Source organism: Lampris incognitus, chromosome 8 (genome assembly GCF_029633865.1).
Source record: "Lampris incognitus isolate fLamInc1 chromosome 8, fLamInc1.hap2, whole genome shotgun sequence".
NCBI classification, from domain to species: domain Eukaryota; kingdom Metazoa; phylum Chordata; class Actinopteri; order Lampriformes; family Lampridae; genus Lampris; species Lampris incognitus.
In genome coordinates this window covers 17,942,028-17,962,806 of record NC_079218.1, presented here as the reverse complement: position 1 = coordinate 17,962,806, position 20,779 = coordinate 17,942,028, and the positions used below count along the sequence as shown (strand labels likewise).

The following is a 20,779-nucleotide window of genomic DNA, read 5'->3' as shown; positions in this document are numbered from 1 at the left end:
TAAAGTGTGCTGATGCTCTTCGCAACACATCCTCATGACATAGTGAAGTCTTTTTTTTTCTGTGGATTTCTGTCTGGGAAATGTATGAATAGACTGCATGTCTGTCACATGTGTTTTGTTTCACATAGTCCCCCCCCTTCCTAGTGGTAAAATGTCACTGTTCCGCCCTGTAGAGACAATAACCCTGTGGCACAATGCACTGAGATTTGCATAACATGCCAGTCAGTATGAGGCTCAAGCATAGGTGACTTCAGTGAAAGCTGTTGTCAGTTTTTTTTGTTTTTTTTGTTTTGTTTTTTGTAACAAGAGACACTCCAACAAATTTTGCCACACCCCTAGAAAAGTACCTAACAGGAACTGTACTAGCAGTTGCTTGGCTAGAAGATCTACTAAGGCTAGGAGTGTCCCCACTGTGTTGGCCTCATTGCTAGCCTCAGCGAGCGTTATCTATGCTCTGAATGTTTCGGCCTGGAGCATGCTCAGTCGGTCCACTTCATGCAGGGCTTTTGCTTGACAGAACTCCTTTTATGAGTAGAGGGCAAGAGACTTTGGCAATGGCTGACAGGTTTTGCAAGGTCAGAGGGGGCATCTGTGGGTATCTGTCATTTTGGAAGCCCTGCACTCTCATAGTCCAGGCCTTGCAGAGGTGACTCAGTTATTAGCTGTGGAACCATAGTTAGGCCCCTTAAAAAAAATTAATTACCATTATTCTGAATCCCTGTGTGCAACTGTCAGTAACCAGCTTCAACTGTCAGTAACCGGCTTTGCAGCTAAAAGGTGCATGTCGAAGGTGGTGACGTGAAAAGAGGAAGCACATTTTGTTTGTCAAGGTATTCCTATCTTCTCTGCTGCACCGACTAAACAGGTGGCTGGCACCTGTTAATGCCAAATTTGTGTTCCCTTTTCATCGCTTCTCGTCGTGAGTTTTTCTAACGTCTTCCTTTCCGAAACTTTTCTCTTGAGGAAGAAATTCCCCAGGGCATTATGGTGACTTGACAGCAGGATCTTTCTACAATTTTAAAATGCCTTGCGGGTGTGAGCTTCCATTTAAACCGGTGGTTCAAATTCCTCAAGGTTTTTATCAATCAAGATGACCATGCTCTTTGGCTTGACCTCAGCTGAATGGGTTAGCAACCCACTCAAGCACTCTACACAAGATCAGATTAAACGTATCTGGGCATCTGGAGCAGAGAAAGCTTCGCTGCCTGTTTCTGGTGTGCGCTCTCGCATGCAGTGAATTATTCTCAGTGGCCCCTCCACCAGACACCAGAGAGTTCATACTTACGGTATGGTATTCACCAACTTCCCCTTTTTTTGTCTGCTTTCCTTACTTAACAATAGCAGTATTTGAGATTAACTATATCTTTCCTCATTTCCTGTACCTAAATCCCTGTTATAATTACAACTCTCAGTGTTCTTCGATGCTGCTGTCATATTTGCTTCAGCAGCTATTTTTTTCTCCAAGACCAACTTCTTGACAGTATGGCCTCTCCGTCTCATCCTTTGACAGGATGAGAAGAAGTTACCACTGTTTAGCAATACAGCTACGTCTCTCACAATACATATCAATGCCACTGATAACCAGGTGATCCTTGGTATTTTACCTAAGGGTATCGCCATTATAAGTATAGGTGTAACAAACTCATATAGCCTTGCCTTTCAGCCACTATGGCCAGTGGGAGGGCTCCACCTATATTCATGTGACTAGGGTCACAAAACAAACAAATGTTCCTTGGCTGAAAAGAGAGTGAGAGCTATACCTTTGAAATGTGCAAATCCCTTCATCTTTGAATGTTGTTGACTTAACTAGTCGACTTTACAAACAGAAACCTACCAAACCAGCATGGTTGTCAGGTTAATGCATGGGTACCATAATTTTTCACCTTTCTGGTTTACCTGTGTAGACATTCCTTGTCCCTCCACTGGTAGCAAAGAGTTTGAAGATGTTGTTTTCTCACATCATTTTGTTTAAACCCCCGCCATGCACAGTATCATACTTTAAATGCAGATAAACAAAATTATTGGGTAGAATGTTGTCATCTGGGTATCAGCTGGATATCAGTAAAACATAAGCCCTGTTCACACCTGGCATTAAACTGTGTCTTTGGGTGATCCGATCACAAGTAGACAGCTCTAAGTACAGGTGTGAATACACCCAACACGCATTAAGGACGCATTGAGGTCCGATCGCTAAGACCACATTCGGAGGTGGTCTGAGCCACATATGGCCACGTTCTTATGGCGGTGTGTACGCAAATGTCTCCTGGGCCACATTGAAGGACCGTCTACTCAGCTGACATCCTCTGCATAAGCAATAGAAATAAGTTCCAACAGAAAAAATAAGCTGTGTGATCCTGCCGAGCGCAGCTGAATTGTCAGAGGTGATGGACCAAATACAAACTAAAACGCAAGTAGGCTGTAAAGCAGCTGTTTTGAGAATAAAAACACAGGCTGTCTACCTGATGCTTGTTTTACCAAACCCTCCTTTGGGTTTAGCTTTTTTTTTTCCCTCGTCTGCAATTTCTGACACACAATCATACCCACAACTGTGGAAGAGCCCCTGCCCGCTTGCACATTCAAGTTCAACTTCAGGTTCAAGTTCATTTATCCACTGCAGCGCAGAGCTCGACCCTCTCAAACCCCCTGGAATAGTAATTGAATAATCTGAGCCTGAACCGCCATGATCGGGTTGAGCCTGACAGGGTTCGGGTGGAGAATTGCAAACACTAGTGTTCAGACATTTACATTTTCCCATATAATGAGTTTGAAGAAGGAGTTTCGACTTTTGCTGTGTATTCTGAGCACAAAACGAGCAAAGGCAAACAATCGGTGTCTGACGCTCCTAATTCACTCAATTAATTTTCCTCATCAGATTATTTGTCTCTATCTGGTGCAGCATGCATTTGCTGCATTTCCATGCCATTGTAATAATGTGGAACTATTTACCCACAATAGAATTATTTCTTAAATGCAATCAGGTCAGGCGTCTGAAGGGTTTCAGGCAGTTCTGCATCATCATCATCATAACAACATTTATTTACAGAGCACTTAAAAAAAACCTGTTGTGCTTTACAACAAAGTGGAGTGGAAATAAAAGAAAATAAGTGCAGTTGGGATATGGGATGAATTATTGTATTTCTTTAAGAGCAAATTATGTTGTATGACAACATAATTTGACAGTAATCATTTACAGATGTGAAATACGTCATAAGTAATTGATGGCGCATTAAAAATGAAGCTCGAGTGAGCGAGGATGTCTCATTTGGTTAAATGCCTGTACATGATGTACATGTTTATTTACATACAGAGCGGGGGAGTGAGAGCCGATCACAAGTCACTCGAGAGGCATGTGAGTGCCAGGTGTGGACTGTGGAGCTGTCTTGCTTGTGATCGCATCACCCAAGGCGCATGTTAATGCCAGGTGTAAACAGGGCCGTGTAGGTGAAGCAACTACTGGATAAAAGGGCCGCAAAATGGCTGTTTGTATAGAAAGGAAGATGTAAAGCACATGTTTGTTACCTTATGTGAAAAGGAAATATCTTTTAATATTAGACATTTTCATTTCCTAAACTGGTTCAGTGAGAATTTTTCACTCTCATCTGAATGTTTGAATGTTAGTAACGCTTTTGCTGAGCGACTATAAAAACATTTGACTTCAAATACTCTCTGTGGAGTTAAAGAAGTGATGACCGGTCATTCAGCCCGTGTAAGGTTTAACTAGACTGCAATGATAATTTTTCCCCATTTTATATTTCAGGATATTTAAGTACAGGATTCATGTGCATTAAAGCCGTCTTCCTCCATTCTCTTCTCAGAACAAATAACACAAATTCTTAAAAATCCTTCTCAGAAAGTAAAGACGTTGCACTCTGGGCCAGCACAAGGCAACATTAAAAACTAAACGTCGGGCGCCCGGGTAGCGTAGCGGTCTATTCCGTTGCCTACCAACACGGGGATCCGCGGTTCGAATCCCCGTGTTACCTCCGGCTTGATCGGGCATCCCTACAGACACAGTTGGTTGTGTCTGCGGGAGGAAGCGGGATGTGGGTATGTGTCCTGGTCGCTGCACTAGCGCCTCCTCTGGTTGGTCGCAGCCCCTTTTCAGACAGAAGGGGGAACTGGGGGGAATAGCGTGATCCTCCCACGCGCTACGTCCCCCCCTGGTGAAACTCCTCACTGTCAGGTGAAAATAAGCAGCTGGCGACTCCACATGTATCGGAGGAGGCATGTGGTAGTCTGCAGCCCTCCCCGGATCGGTGGCGGCGGTGGTGGGGCGGCGACCAGGATGGCTTGGAAGAGTGGGGTAATTGAATGGGTACAACTGGGAAGAAAAAGGGGGGGGGAACTAAAAAAAATATCTTTCAATTCAAATTTCGTTAACAAAACAGGTTTATTAGAAACTCCTTCACGAAGCAAAAAAAAGTAGAGGAAACCAAGCACATCACAGGTTTTAAGAGGTGAGGTCGGAGCTTTCTCTCTGTGTGCTGAGGCATCCTGCTTTAAGACGGTGCAGGGGAGTGGAAAACAAGCAGCCAAACAGACCCTTCCTTAAATGGGAAATGAAGGCAAGTGAAAGAGGACTGGCTGGTATGAAAAGATAGCTGAGGAAGATTTGTGAGCATGGAAGCAGGTGTAGAGCCCTTTACTTCATGATCTGGATACTGTTGAGACCCACGCTGAGGCCTCACTCCGGAAGTGCCGACGGTCAAATCAACTAGCCGAGCTGACCGAGAGACTCGCAAGCGGTCACACATTGGAAACCATATTGACTATATAATTAGGAGAGGGGGGGGGGGTTGTGAGATTTCCCGAAAAAATAAATCCATGAAGGCAATAAGGGACTTTTTTTTTTCTCCATTGACAAATTACGGTAAGGAAAAGGGTGAGTGGAGAAGGGTCGGAGGGGAGACAATCATCAAGTGGCATGACTTGTGTTAACCTGTGTCTCATCAGCGCCAGTGAAAACCTCTCCTCCTCATCTTGTGTGTCAGGAGGTAATGTATGGACTCGGCGTCCATCTCTTAGCAGCAACCCCCACCCCACCCCCACCCCCTCGACCCCCTTCCCACCCTACAGTACTCCTCCCCTTTTTTTTTTAAGTCCGCTTACTTTGAACTGTTGTGTCGGTTTGTTTTTGAGTAAATCCTCCCATTTTCAACCTCCACATTCAGAACCGACTGCTGTCGTCTGGGCCTCCTGTCAGCCTTAGAACCTGCAGCGCGTTATTTGAAAAGGTAATTCCTCCATATCACTTTCCACATGCTGTGCCTCTGCGTTGGCTAGAACGAAATTCACTTGGTTGAGCTCCTGATTTTTTTTCCTTACTAAGTCAAGCAAAAAAAATACTCCATCACCACTTGTATGTCGAACCGAAAGGACTATTAACATAGCCTCGCCAAGCGCTGGATTTTAGAGGCGTCATCACTCTCTGTAAGTGTTATAAGGGGCTTAAATTGGATCTCCTAAATTTCCACATCTGCAAACACAGTTTATTTTAGCTGCCACTAAAACACTACTAATCTGTAAAGTTTTTTTTTCTTTCTTTTTTTTTTTTTAAATGGTCCAACTCTGAGAAGGCAGGGCAGGGGCGCGTGCCACAGAGGGTTGTGATGACTGTTAAAAAAACACGTCTGCATGCATTATTAGCCCATGTGCCTGTGACTCCATCACCATCGTAGACACTGCTGCATGGCTCTCAGTGGAAACCGCACAGCACTGCTTATGGTCAGCTAGTCTCTCATGTCTGCGCTGCTATGTTGGCCCAGCTCTCTCTGGAGCAGAACCCAGGTCAGAGGCCCCACATGTCTGAATGGAGGCCTGGCACCGTCTCTCAGCCAGGCACTTTGCCTTAATCACTAGAACTAAGCTGTGCTGCTTCATTTATGCATGACAAGACTGGGAATGGATGAAATGTTTCCATCCCATAAGAGGAAGATGATCCAAGGCGAGCAGAATTTTGGATGGGGGGGGGGGATAAAGGGCTGCGCTTTGACCATAATTGTTGTGTTTCTCCAGCACTTGTGAAACGGTATATGAGGATGAAGAGGATATCTCAGTGCATCACCACATTGTACACTACTGTAATGTGGCAACCTTGTTTTTTTCTTCTCTCACTTCTCAGTAAGCTGTCAGACAGTGTGTCGATCCAATAAAATCCACACACGCTCACCATTGGTTCACGATGAGCTGTTCACTGCACCTCTGTTAATATTTATTTACCTGGCTCACAATGCTTTCCTGCGCAGTTTTCCTCTCAAATTCTAAACTAATGAGAGTTGATCTTATTCTGTTTTATTTAGTTTTCCCAAAATGAAGTTGTAATAATTGAGTTTATGTTGATCTCTTTTGCTCATTTACTTACATGATGCTTTTCATTTCCCTCCTTCGGGAGTACTTTAGGCTTCTTGCCGTTACTCTTGATTTTTATGCCGTTATTCTCTGATATATACTTGATGCAGTTAAAATCAAGTTAAAACCAGCTTTAGGGTTTTTATTGGTTAATTGATAAACTCACAAAAGAGGCCTGTAAAAGTTTTTGGCAGAACCACCAAACTCAACACAGATGTTTTTGCTGGGGCCACAATCTGTCTGTGAAGGCCACAGTCTAACAAAGAGTTAGGATGAATTTTTTTTGTCAATGCCAGTTTAAGGAAGCATAAGGATTTAGATAGAGTTTCAGGAATATATTAGAAATATGCACATAAATATCTCATTCCATCATATCTCCTAGCAAAGACTTCCAGTCTAACACACCCCCTCTACCCTCCAGGGTGCCAAAACGTCATCATCTGAGCCCCCGATAGCTCCCCCTGTGTCAGAAGAAGAGGATGAAGAGGAAGAGGAGGAGGAGGAGGAGGAAGAAGAGGACGACGATGATGAACTGCCCCCTGTCATTGCACCCCGGCCCGAGCACACCAAATCGGTGGGTTTCCGGTGATGGACGAGGAAGTCGGTCTTTTTCCAACGTTCTCCTTGCCTCTGCTGACTCGTTTTCTCCTCCCAGATCTACACACGCTCTGTCATGGAGCCAACGAAGCCCCCGACCCCTGTGAAGGAGGTGTTGACTCCACCGGAGTCCCAGGTCCAGCCAGAGAACACATCCAACACAATGTATCGCCACACCGACCGCCAGAGGAAGAAGTCCAAAATGACAGATGAGGAGATCTTGGAGCGACTCAGTATGTCTAGTCATAGGAATGTGTGTGTGTGTGTGTGTGTGTGTGTGTGTGTGTGTGTGTGTGTGTGTGTGTGTGTGTGTGTGTGTTCGTGTGTTCGTTCGTATGTTTGTGTGTATTTTTTTGTGTGCAGTCCTCCTATTGCTCCCACACATACTGAAGTGGCCAATATGTTTCATGTCCTCTGTTTTCCAGGAAGTATAGTGAGTGTGGGGGACCCCAAAAAGAAGTACACACGCTTTGAGAAAATAGGACAAGGGTAAGTCTATCCTCCATCATTAACCGCTCGGCAATGCCTTTAACATGAGGCATTTTCTGGAGCAGTCAGTCTGGCCAGGAGACGCTGAGCTATAGTGACCACTTCAGAGAAACAGAGGTAGGGGGGAGGGAGGTTGAATGCCTGAGGGAGAAGAAAGAGAAGTCGAGAGGAAATGAGAAATGTATCCAGAAATGGCCATCAGCCAGATTAGCTCAGCCCTCTCTCGCTCTCCATCCCCGCTCCCTCTCTCTCTCTTTTTAGGCGGCTTCTCCTGTGTCACCATTTTCCACAACTCCCTTTTCACTACCCAAAAAAAAAAAAAAAAGCGTCTGAGCTGATAAAAAAAAAAAACTGTTGTGGCGTTAGCTGTTCTGAGTTTCTTCTCGTCGACGTTCATCTTTGAGAAAGCGTCTCTATCTGCCACGGTCCCTTTACTTACTGCACAGTTATCTTCAAGTTGTTGGGTCCAGACTAAACAGGAGTGCTGCTTCATTATTCATAGCCTCTGATGGTACGCTGGTGTAGCTCACATCGGACGGCAAGGAGAGGGAGAGAAAAGATTATCGGCCCAAATTTTACCAAAGGCTGTGGAGTTTGGGAGTGTGTGCTACGCCTCCAAATAAGGAGAAGATTATTTCAAAAGGTCTTGACCATGTATAATAAACAGAGACCATGAATGGCATGTTAACCCAGCGTGTGTTCTTATCGACACATACGTAATGTTATGCAAATTAAGTTTTAGTGGTAAAATGAGCACGTACCTTAATGAACTCGGGGTCTGAATATTTATAAGGGGATTAGTCTGAGAGCATGCCTAATCTAAAAACAGCAGGCCCTTGCAAGGCTGCTGCGCAACCAAAGTTTTCGGAGGAGCTGAGGTAAAACAGCAGATGTGTTTACGTAGAAATGCTGTTGGAAATTTCAGCAAAATATTTCTTAGATGTGCGATGTATTTTTCTTTTCCGATGGAGCTAGAGCATGGAAACATAAGTTTGATAGCGAATGTAGTAATTGGCTTTTGAAATCAATATTGTCCTCAGTTCATGAAATAAATCTGAGAATTGTGCTACATTCTTGTTGAATAGACACGGTAATCTGATGTTTTTGTAAATTCTTCCCGACTTAAAGACTAAGACGAATGGTATTTATTATGAGGTAGATATGGAGGCAGCATGTACCAGTGCCTGACTGATGCATCTGGATAAACACGGGCGGCTGCAGGTTGTGAGCAAGAATGAAACTGTCTTCAGTAGATGTTTGGGTTGTTTTGGGGGTTTTTTTCCAGTAAGAAGACACATTAGTGTAATTTGTAGAAATAGGCACTTTCGTTATGTTTCTGTTTCAAGTTTGAGTGTTGCAATATTGTCAGAACAACAGTTTATTAAATGAAAAAAATGTCGTGACATAAGTGAGAATAAAGAGAATTACATTGGTCCAGGCAAGATAAAATCAGATATCCCACAAACAGTGATGTTAAACATGGTCAGCATCTTTGGTGAATGCAAAGTAATGTAGCAGAACTGTTTAGAAAAAAAAAAGAAAAAAACCTTGCACGGCATTCATGCAGTGTTGCTTCTTGTGTTTCTACAGAGCATCTGGCACTGTGTACACTGCCATTGACATTGCCACTGGCCAGGAGGTAAATCACATTATTACTACCTGCACTGATTCATCTCTAGTCCCCTCACATGAATCATCGCCACCCAGTTTAACTGTCTGTCCTGATGTATGTAGTAATTTCTTTTCTTGTCTGTTTACTCAGGTGGCCATTAAGCAGATGAACCTGCAGCAGCAGCCCAAGAAAGAGCTGATCATCAATGAGATCTTGGTAATGAGGGAAAACAAAAACTCCAATATCGTCAACTATCTTGACAGGTCAGCCTCTCAATAAACACTAAATCAACATTTGCAGTAGTTACGATCATGTCATTTTGGGGGGGGGAAATCTGTTATTTTAATCATAAAACTCAAGATTCAACGCAGGGTCTATGTAAATGATACTTCAATACCTTCAAAAGAGCCCTGCTTCTGTTTCACTGGTTCCAATGGTAGAATGTGATGCAAACTGTGTAATTTCAAGGTTTTGAATGAGATATTGTATGACTTACAGTCCTAATTCAGGCATTTAGCTCATTAATTTCTCCAAAGTGACTTACAATAGGTATAACAATTGAAAAAGTTTGGGTGGCGCAGTGGTTAGCGCTATTGCCGCACAGCAAGAAAGTCCTGGGTTCGAACGTCATCCCAGGTCATCCTCTGTGTGGAGTTTGCATGTTCTCCCCGTGTCTGCGGTGGGTTTTCTCCGGGTGCTCCAGTTTCCCCCACCATCAAAAAGACATGCATGTTAGGGTTAACACTCCTGTCTGTGCCCCTGACTGAGGCATGGTGAGACGAACTGGAGTTGGTCCCCGGGTGCTGCACGGCGGCTGCCCACTGCTCCTAGCTACACAGCTAGGATGGGTTAAATGCAGAGAAAGAATTTCCCCACGGGGATTAATAAAGTCGTTAAAAAGAAAGGGTTGGTATTGAAGAGCCCAATAATCTCAGCCTAATGAACAGCTATCCAAATGACTTCCCGTCCAAAACCCACAAACCTGATTGTGTAGCTAAGTTAGCGTGACACTTAATCTTGCTGAATCTAACTGACAGGACTGCATACCTACCATACAGCGACATTGCGTCTCTCCGGTTCAGCTAATCAGTGCTTACATAACAGTAGCAGTTAGCTTAGCTTTGATGCAAACTGAGCATAAAATGACAGCAATTAGATGAGTCACGGCCATGTGATGAAGCTGCCACACAGCTTTTTGTCAGGCTACAGGTGTGATGAATGTGTTACAGTCAATTCTCAATTTAAAGGTTTCAAGTAGTCTTTCCTCACTGTCTATGGCTTTATTAGTGCAGCATGCATTTTCTGTCATATTTCAGTCCACAAATTGCCAAGATGACAAGGAAATTGCTTGCCCCCCCCCCTAATGATTCTGAAGAATCCTTTAGTGCCTCCAGTTTTATGACAGAGGAGAACCACCTTTTATTGTAGTTTCAGAATAACTTCTTCTTGCAGTGGTTGAAAATCACTTGTGTTAACTGCCACCCACTGCATCATTGTGTGAAGCAGCGATAAACCACACAAACGAAAGTGTAACTTTCACAAAAAGAGGCAAAACATTTTTTTTGAAAAATACTTATTAGTAACGAATTCCAAAAATTACCCCAAAAAGTGTAGATTACTTTGATTTGGCTTTCATCACTACTTTGTCTGATATCTTTACTTTTCATACCATGTCCAACTTACTCCTGCGTCCAGTAGAAGGGACATAGGCCGGGAGGGTATTTCTGAATAAACCATAATGTTGTTGTGAAGCCTCGATCACCATCAGAATCCCTCCACTATTTCAAAGTAGCGGTAATTTCAGTACATCGACAATGCTTACCTGAGGAAATACCTTGTATTGAGAAGCCCTTAACACACATTACTAACATATTATTATCATCATGCTCTTCGCACCGCTTGAGGATTACCTCCGTCGGTTGCATGGTGACCATGCTAGAGAACACAGCTACTATGGGAAAATGAATGCATCACAAGATAAAGTGGTGCCATCAGTTCAGTTGACGAGCTTTCAGTCAATCTTCCCTCTGAAGAATGACTGAACCATATTTATAAAAGCAAATGCACTCCACATTTCCAAAGTACTTCACTGTGGGTTGAGTCAATATTGATGTTTTCACTGGTTTTGAAATGCCCCTCTGTTCTTTTCTTTCCATCTTTCTTGTATCTGTATGTAGTTACTTGGTAGGAGATGAGCTATGGGTGGTGATGGAGTATTTAGCCGGTGGCTCCTTGACTGATGTAGTGACTGAGACCTGCATGGATGAAGGCCAGATTGCAGCGGTCTGCAGGGAGGTAAGACTCCCTGGGTATATATCAGTGTGGCGGGTGGGCTGTGGTCAGCAATATTAACCACTTCCTTGAATGTAACTAATGATGGCCCTATGTGTGTGACACCCAGGGGTGCCAACATAGTCTTACACTTTTTATCTCTTCTCACAGTGTCTTCAAGCCCTGGATTTTCTACACTCCAACCAGGTGATCCATAGAGACATCAAGAGTGACAACATCCTCCTGGGCATGGATGGCTCCGTCAAACTCAGTAAGTGACTGTCAGAGAAAGAAAGGATAAGACATTAGTGATTAATGAATATAAAGTAAGGAATGGTGTGGGTTAGGCTAATAAAGAAAAAATATTATAGATAAGATGTATCTTTTCCATTAACGCTGCACATTATGCGAGTTGATAGGATCATTTACTCTTATGGTGAATTTATTTTCTAATGGGAGTAAATTACAATCCCACAATTGAGTTAAAGGGACATTTCATGGATGGTTCTGTGTTTGTACCCAGCCACTCGGGATGCACAAGCCAGGGCATTCTTAGTGCCAGTCCCAAGCCCGGATAAATGGGAGGGTTGGGTCAGACAGGGCATCCGGCGTAAAACCTTTGCCAAATTAAATATGTGGCTCATAAATCAGATTTCCATACTGGATCGGTCAAGGCCCAGGTTACCAACGACCACCGCTGGTACTGTTGGCCAGCTGGGTACCGGTGGAAACTATGCTACTGTTGGGTGAGAGGAGAGGAGGAAGGCATCTCCAGAGGCAGTGGGAGAGGAGGAAGGGTAGGAGTTTGGAGGTGAGAGTCTGAACTTTGAATGTTGGCACTATGGCTGGAAAAGGGAGAGAGCTGGCTGATGTGATGGAGAGAAGGAAGGTAGATATACTGTGTGTGCAAGAGACCAGGTGGAAGGGGAGTAAGGCCAGGAGCATTGGAAGTGGGTTCAAATTCTTCTACCATAGTGCGGATAGGAGGAGAAATGGGATAGGGGTAATCCTGAAGGAAGAGTATGTCAAGAGTGTGTTGGAGGTGAAGAGAGTGTCAGACAGAGTGATGTTGTGATGATGAATGTTGTCAGCGCATATGCCGTGCAAGTTGGGTGTGAGATGGAAGAGAAAGAAGAATTCTAGATTGAGCTGGATGAAGTTGTGCAGAGTGTACCCAAGGAGGAGAGTGTGGTGATTCGAGCAGACTTCAGTGGGCATGTTGGTGAAGGGAACGGAGGTAATGAGGAGGTGATGGATACGTATGGTGTCAAGGAGAGGAATGTGGAAGGCCAGATGGTGGTGGATTTTGTGAAAAGGATGGAAATGGCTGTGGTGAATATGTATTTCAAAAAGAGGGAGGAACACAGGGTGACGTATATAAGTGGAGGAAAGTGCACACGTGGAATATATCTAATGCAGGAGGAGCAATCTGAAAGGGACTTGAGACTGCAAGGTGGTGACAGGGGAGAACGTAGCTAGGCAGCATCGGATGGGAGTCTGTAGGATGGCTCTGGAGATCAAGAAGAGGAAGAGAGTGAAGGCAGAACCAAGGATCAAATGGTGGAAGTTGAAGAAGGAAGACTGTTGTGTGGAGTTCAGGGAGGAGTTAAGACAGGCACTGGGTGGCAGTGAAGAGCTGCCAGATGGCTGGGCAACCACTGCAGAAATAGTGAGGGGGACAGCTAGGAATGTACTTGGTGTGTCTTCTGGATAGAGGAAGGAAGACAAGGAGATTTGGTGGTGGAGTGAGGAAGTACAGCAAAGTATACAGAGGAAGAGGTTGGCGGACAATCAGAATCATGTTTATTGGCCATGTAGGTTTGCACATACGTGGAATTTGACTCCAGTTTCATGGCTCTCTCAATGTACTTAACATAGAACAGCAACACCACAACACAACAATCTTCAGATTTATACACAAGGATTGACTTATACAGGGCAGCACGGTGGCACAATGGTTAGCGCGGTCGCCTCACAGCAAGAAGGTCCTGGGTTCGAGCCCCGGAGTAGTCCAACTCTGGGGGTTGTCCCGGGTCATCCTCTGTGTGGCGTTTGCATGTTCTCCCCGTGTCTGCATGAGTTTTCTCCAGGTGCTCTGGTTTCCTCCCACAGTCCAAAGATATGCAGGTCAGGTGAATCGGCCATACTGAATTGTCCGTAGGTGTGTGTGTGTGTGTGTGTGTGTGTGTGTGTGTGTGTGTGTGTGTGTGTGTGTGTGTGTGTGTGTGTGTGTGTGTGTGTGTGTGTGTGTGTGTGTGTGTGTGCGTGCGTGCGTGCATGTGTGTGTGTGTGTGATAGCCTGGCGGCTTGTCCAGGGTGTCTCCCTGCCTGCCACCCAATGACTTCTGGGATAGGCTCCAGCATCCCCATGACCCTGAGAGCAGGATAAGCGGTTTGGATAATGGATAGATGGAAGGATGACTTATACAGGCGAAGAAGTGGAATAGTCAGAGAGATGAAGAAAGAGAGTAAAAGACAGGAGTACAAGGAGATGTGATATAAGATGAAGAGAGAGGTGGTGAAGGCAAAGGAGTATGGTGAGTTGTATGAGAGGTTGGACACTAAGTAAGCAGAAAAAGACTTGTACCGATTGGCTAAGCAGAGGGACTGAGCTGGGAAGGATGTGTAGCAGGTAAGGGTGATGAAGGATAGAGATGGAAATGTGCTGACAAGCGAGGAGGGTGTGTTGAGAAGGTGGAAGGAGTACTTTGAGGGGCTGATGAATGAAGAAAATGAGAGAGAGAGAGAGAAGGTTGGATGATGTGAGGATAATGAATAAGGAAGTGCAGTGGATTAGCAAGGAGGAAGTGAGGGTGGCTATGAAGAGGGGGAAGAGTGGAAAGGTGGTTGGTCCAGATGACATACCTGTGGAGGCATGGAGGTGTTTAGGAGAGATGGCAGTGGAGTTTTTAACTAGATTGTTTAACACAATCTTGGAAAGTGAGAGGATGCCTGAGGAGTGGAGAAAAGGCTTACTGGTACTGATTTTCAAGAATAAGGGCGATGTGCAGAACTGTAGCAACTACAGAGGTATAAAGTTGATCAGCCACAGCCTGAAGTTATGGGAAAGAGTAGTGGAAGCTAGGTTAAGAGGAGAGGTGATGATTAGTGAGCACCAGTATGGTTTCGGTATGGTTATACTACAGATACTATGTTTGCTTCGAGAGTATTGCTGGAAAAGTATAGAAGGTCTTTGTGGATTTAGAGAAAGCATATGACAGGGTGCAGAGAGGAGGTGTGGTATTGTATGAAGAAGTCAGGAGTGGCAGAGAAGTATGTAGGAGTGATGCAGGATATGTATAAGGGAAGTGACAGTGGTGAGGTGTGCGGTTGGAATGACGGATGGGTTCAAGGTGAAGGTGGGACTACATCAAGAATCGGCTCTGGGCGCTTTCTTGTTTGCAATGGTGATGGACAGGTTGACAGATGAGATCAAGCAGGGGTCTCTGTGGACTATAATGTTCACGGATGACATTGTGATCTGTAGCAAGAGTAGGGAGCAGGTTGAGGAGAGCCTGGAGAGGTGGAGGTATGCACTGGAGAGAAGAGGAATAAAAGTCAGTAGGAGCAAGACAATGCGTGAATGAGAGGGAGGACAGTGGAATGGTGAGGATGCAAGGAGTAGAAGTGGCAAAGGTGGAGGAGTTTAAATACTTGGGGTCAACCGTTCAAAGTAATGGGGAGTGCGAAGGTGAAGAAGAGAGTGCAGGCAGGATGGATTGGGTGGAGAAGAGTGTCAGGAGGGATTTGTGACAGAAGGGTACCAGCAAGAGTTGAAGGGAAGGTTTACAAAACAGTAGTGAGACCAGCTATGTTACATGGTTTGGAGACAGTGGCACTGATGAAAAGACGGGAGGCGGAGCTGGAGGTGGCAGAGTTGAAGATGCTAAGATTTTCAGTAGAAGGGAAGAAGATGGGGACAGGATTAGGAGCAAGTATATTTGAGGGACAGCTCAGGTTGGGCGGTTTGGAGACAAAGCAAGAGAGGCAAGATTGAGATGGTTTGGACATGTGTGGAGGAGAGATGCTGGGTATATTGGGAGAAGGATGCTGAATGTGGAGCTGCCAGGGAAGAGGAAAAGAGGAAGGCCAAAGAGGAGGTTTATGGATGTGGTGAGGAAGGACATGCAGGTGGTTGGCATGACAGAGAAAGATGCAGAGGACAGGAAGAGATGGAAACAGATGATCCGCTGTGGTGACCCCTATTGGAAGCAGCTGAAAGAAGAAGAAGAAGAACAACAACAAGTTCTGTGTTTTTATAACCAGTACTGATGAGTAATGTAGTCAGTTGAAGGAATAAAGTACTCACTGTGTTTTATATTGATTGAGAAATCAGTGTTGTCCTGCTCACGGAGTCTTTCCCACAGCAGGTATACGCACATACCAGAATGCATTGCTGCATGCTAGCTTTTGTATTGTCGTCCATCAAATCCTCTATGCTAGTGTTGTAGGGCAACATTTTCACCATCGGAAATACAGCTTGGTTGAGAGAATGAGGATTTTTTTTTTTAACAGTGGGTTTAGAATAGATTAGAATATCAGAAACCCTGCTAGGCTGTAGTTAAAAACAAAAGAATAAAAAAACAAAAACCAAACTTGGTTTCACTGCTGCCCCAGAAATACAGAAGCGATCAGGAACAACTGCAGGTGTATATTTCAGGTGCTAACCCTGTTGGACAGAGATAAGGTTGAAAATCTGTGAATTTTCCCGTCAAGTAGTTATCAAGTGACGTGATCATAACAATAGTTAATAATGTTTGCTAAAGTCTCTCTCTCTCTCTCTCTCTCTCTCTCTCTCTCTCTCTCTCTCTCTCTCTCTCTCTCTCTCTCTCTCTCTCTCTCTCTCTCTCTCTCTCTCTCTCTCTCTCTCTCTCTCTCTCTCTCTCTCTCTCTCTCTCTCTCTCTTTGCAGCGGACTTTGGCTTCTGTGCTCAGATTACTCCTGAGCAGAATAAACGTAGCACGATGGTGGGCACGCCCTACTGGATGGCACCAGAGGTGGTGACCCGAAAGGCCTATGGACCAAAAGTGGACATTTGGTCTCTGGGCATCATGGCCATAGAGATGGTGGAGGGTGAACCACCCTATCTCAATGAAAATCCACTTAGGGTAAGACAGAAATTGTCCGTACAGTCACAGCATAAGACCTCTCTTGCAAAAGCCACTCTGCATACATCCCTAGTGTTCATACGGTATCCACTTGATTAAAATGTTAAGGTTTACTTTAAAGTATTGTATATCAGACAGTTATTTGACTTTCTGCTGCTTGATGCCACCCAACCTTCCAGGCCCTGTACCTGATAGCTACCAACGGCACACCAGAGCTGCAAAACCCAGAGAGGCTGTCGTCTGTATTCAGAGACTTCCTTAACCGCTGTCTGGAGATGGATGTGGATCGTAGAGGCTCAGCCAAGGAGCTTCTCCAGGTGATAATGATCCATCAGCAACGCCGCTAAAAATAACTCACATTCATGCAGTACTTTGAGCCGAACTTTTCTGTTGCCCTTTCTCATCATGTCCTCTAGATGGCGCCAGACTACCGTTAAACGATAAACCACTAAAACTGCTCGTGTGTTCTTTTTCCTTTTTCACCTACGTTCGACCAACCGTGTCTTTCTCTCCTCTGCAGCATTCCTTCCTGAAGTTAGCCAAGCCTCTATCCAGCCTGACGCCTCTGATTGTAGCTGCGAAGGAAGCCATAAAGAACAGCAGTCGCTAGAGCGCACCTTTAGTCCACGCCCAAAGCTGGAACCTTGCCCCCGGATTAATGGGGATTGGGGTTGGGTGTATGGTCGGTGGGTGACTCAACAGCGACAGCACAAAGGGGTTGTGGGACTTACAGTGGCAGCACAAGGTTAAGACACCCCCTTCCCCAGGCCTCATATGTAGGATGGACACCTGGCCTTGCAGCCTCAGCCCATGCTGCTGAAAAGACCTTGCCTCCTTTTTTTGACTTTTCCAGCACTCTGTACATGTAGAGCATTCCATCACGCGCGCGTGTGTGTGTGTGTGTGTGTGTGTGCGTGTGTGTGCGTGCTTGTATATGTGTGTACATGCGTGCATGTGCGTGTGCATGCGCCTGCGAACACGTATGTGGAGCTAAATGCACATGCACATGTCTTTGTGTCATACGTCCTGTTGGGGGGGCAATTATTCCCAGATCAAAAAGGGTATAAAAAAGAATCAAATACAAAAGAAAGGCATGTTCCTTCTCAAGATTTTACAGAAGAGGAACTCAGTGAGTGAAGAGGAGAGAGATTACCGTTTTCTAGCTTGTGATTCCTTCCTTGTTCAGCCACACACAGGCTGTGTCTCCTCCTACCCAGCCCCTCCACAAGACACGATCGGGCCACCCCTGCACCTGCAGTGAACACTTGATGTGAGAGAGAGAGAGAGTGAAAGAGAGAGAGAGACTCGGATCCAACTTTTGCCTGCATGACAATGGCTCTGTTAAGCAATCTTGATAATGCCCTGCAAATTGTCACATCTCAAGGATAGTGGGTGTATTTTTGAGTGTGTTTTGTGTGTGTGTGTGTGTGTGTGTGTGTGTGTGTGTGTGTGTGTGTGTGTGTGTGTGTGTGTGTGTGTGTGTGTGTGTGTGTGTGTGTGTGTGTGTGTGTGTGTGGTATTTGGACGGTGGTGGGAGGTGCCATTAAAGAAGGGGAAAGGAAGGAATAATTTCCCAGGCCTTAAAACACAACTTAAATCAGAATTTTAAAGACCCGTAAGAACCGCCACCATTATTCATGTGTTCAGCATCAGTGAAAAGCTGCGCCTCTCTCTCCTCACTTGAGCATACACACCTCCATCAAAGAGGTCAGCGGAGTTTGTTGAAGAGACACCGAGGTCTCTTGCCTGTCTTTCTGTCTGTTTTTTTTTTTTTGTTTCTTGTCATTCTCACTTAAGCCTTATCGAGCGTAGGGGCTTTACTGTGACCTCTTGTAAACTGAACATAAAATCAGGTACATCCAAAATTCCTCACAGGGACCAGCCTAAGTGCTGGTGAATAGTGGTGGCTTTTTTAAGAAAACAATTCCCTTTCAGTAGGTAGTTGTCGCACGTAATGTATATCTATTAAATTTGGGATGATTTGGTGAATATTATCTCAGTTTCATGGGTCTAGGGCATGAGATTTTACAGGTATTTTAGGTGGCTGTAAAGTTGAGAAATTAGAATCACAGTGTCATACTGGTCCAGAACTTTCCACTGATATTTTAAAAGTTCCCATAGTGTTTTCTTTTCAAAATATGTGTGTTCAGCAAGTACAGGAGATGCGAGACTCCAATTGGCTTTTCTATCGTCTTATGACAAGGACTATGTCTCATATGTCAAACATCCAGATCCTGTTAGTCCTTTGCATCTAATGAGCTCATATTAACATTTCATACCACTATTGTACGTGTTATTACTAGTATTATTATTATTAGATATAATTCAGTACCTAATAAAATGATTATTCAAGGCACACCAAGGTAGGAATCCTTTGAATTTTCAAGAAAAAAGAAGCACATTGTGCACAATGTGCAATTCTAGTCTGTTTGCATGCATTTGCCTTTTATCTGTAAATCGGGGCTATGCAGATTATTTCAAAATGTGTGCAAACACGAGCCTCGCCTCATATCCAAGATAAGGTTCAGCCTTTTACGATCTGTAGAAGCCGCCACTATTCTAACATTGGAAAACGACCGGGTGAGCTCGGTTTCTGATGGCTGATGCAACAAGAGGTTGTGTTGTGTAGCTGGATGTGAGTCCATTATAACATCTTGTGAGAGGATGGAAGGCTGGCAGTTTTTCCTGTGTCTCTCACCTGTCTGCCGTCACATGTGTGTGTGCAAACAACCGTAATGTTGTTCTATCGAGGACGAGAAGGAGACTAGGGCCAATACTCCTTCACACCATAGAGCTTGTCTGTTCTTCACTACACGTAGATGAGATGTCTTGGAAACTTTTGGATTGGCTCGATGTTGAGATTTCTAACACACACAATGGACACAACGTGGGATGTTATGTCCCCTAAAGTAAACTGCTCAGACCAGAAAGTAACTGAGGCTTATTACAGGGGACACCCACAAACAACATGAGCTATATTATAATTATTAAAAAGACTGTAAGGCTTAGTTCAAGGGGAACAGCTTGCTTAATCCACTTTTAAAACATGCAGACGGAGAGTTAGCGTTGCAGACCGAAGCCCCTCGTGGAGGCAACAAAACTCAGGGGGAGGAAAGCCAGCTCGAGCTAATTGGAGTTCAGTCCAGGCTAATTCAGGTACAGAGGTACGTCCACTTCCAGACGCTTCCAAGCGAAGCGAATTACGACAGCAGAGGTTGTAGTTCAGGTGTTTCGGAGGGTTATAAGTTGTTAAAATGAACGGAGACTTGATCTAAAATAAGTTTTGCAGCTATTCATAAGAAGGTTCGAGACTGTGTGTGTGTGCCTCACAGTTACCAGGTTTTGCATTATTGCTCTTTTTTCCAAGTTAGTTCGTCATGAGAAGGCGTTGGCTTTATTGTTTCTGTATTTGTTAGTAGTGACTGAACTGAACCCGTACATTTAACATTTCAATGTCATTGCTGGTTTTTACTTTTTAGCCAATTCATATATCCAGTCTGTTTGTGTATTCATAGTCAGTCAGTCAGTCAGTCAGTCAGTCAGTCTCTCTCTCTCTCTCCCTCTCTCTCTCTCTCTCTCTCTCTCTCTCTCTCTCTCTCTCTCTCTCTCTCTCTCTCTCTGAGTATTTCCGATGCATGCTAACAAGCGCTGCAGTGTTAGCATCAGCAGCTAGATGGGATCACAGTTTACATTATAAACCTTATGGCGAGGTGCAGTTCAGCAGCTGAAAACACCCTTTCCTTTTTTTTAATACTTTGATTCAATCTGTTGAGACTGTTTTTATTTATTTATTATCATTTTTTAAATTCTCGTTCGGCCTAGAGTAATGTTTGCACCAGAGAAAACGGGGTGGGGGGGGCACTTCATCACGTGCCATGTTCATTGGCTCATAGTTGGTTGTTTTGATTTGGTGCTCATGCTCACGGTATGGCTTTTACATGGCTTAGATTAATTCCCTGTAAAATGACCTTAAATTAATTCCCCTGGAATTAAGGCTAATAATATTATCCATGGGTGTGAATATCAGTGAGCATAGAAATTAAAAATACACGAAAAAAAAAGCAAAACCTTCTAGCAAATGGAAAGAGCTGAAAGCAGGACATGGAAAATTAATAATAATAATAATACATCAGACTTATATAGCACTTTTGTAAATACTCAAAGATGCTTCACATCAAAGGCACAAGCGAAACATAACTGTTAGTAAAGATGAATTGTAACAAAATGGAACCATTAAAGTAGCGGTGGTTGGAACGCCTTGTTGGCATCTTCTGTGATGAATGTTGGCAGAGAAAAGAACAAGGTGACTCTGTTTGTGGGATTTAAAATCGTTCGTTTCTGGTTACTGCCAACA

At 44.3% G+C, this 20,779-nt stretch overlaps 1 protein-coding gene across 1 annotated transcript in view; it reads left to right on the top strand.

Annotated features, from left to right (window-relative positions):
* Window positions 1-17,133, top strand: part of LOC130116918 (serine/threonine-protein kinase PAK 3) — a 43,479-nt gene extending 26,346 nt beyond the window's left edge. The window contains exons 6-16 of the mRNA XM_056285021.1: window positions 5,172-5,234; window positions 6,770-6,922; window positions 7,004-7,178; window positions 7,371-7,434; window positions 9,025-9,073; window positions 9,197-9,309; window positions 11,224-11,341; window positions 11,489-11,588; window positions 16,229-16,425; window positions 16,605-16,742; window positions 16,946-17,133. Coding sequence (XP_056140996.1) covers window positions 5,172-5,234; window positions 6,770-6,922; window positions 7,004-7,178; window positions 7,371-7,434; window positions 9,025-9,073; window positions 9,197-9,309; window positions 11,224-11,341; window positions 11,489-11,588; window positions 16,229-16,425; window positions 16,605-16,742; window positions 16,946-17,035 — 1,260 coding nt within the window. The 3' untranslated portion in view covers window positions 17,036-17,133. The remainder of the gene's footprint in view (window positions 1-5,171; window positions 5,235-6,769; window positions 6,923-7,003; window positions 7,179-7,370; window positions 7,435-9,024; window positions 9,074-9,196; window positions 9,310-11,223; window positions 11,342-11,488; window positions 11,589-16,228; window positions 16,426-16,604; window positions 16,743-16,945) is intronic.
* Window positions 17,134-20,779: the final 3,646 nt, after the last annotated feature.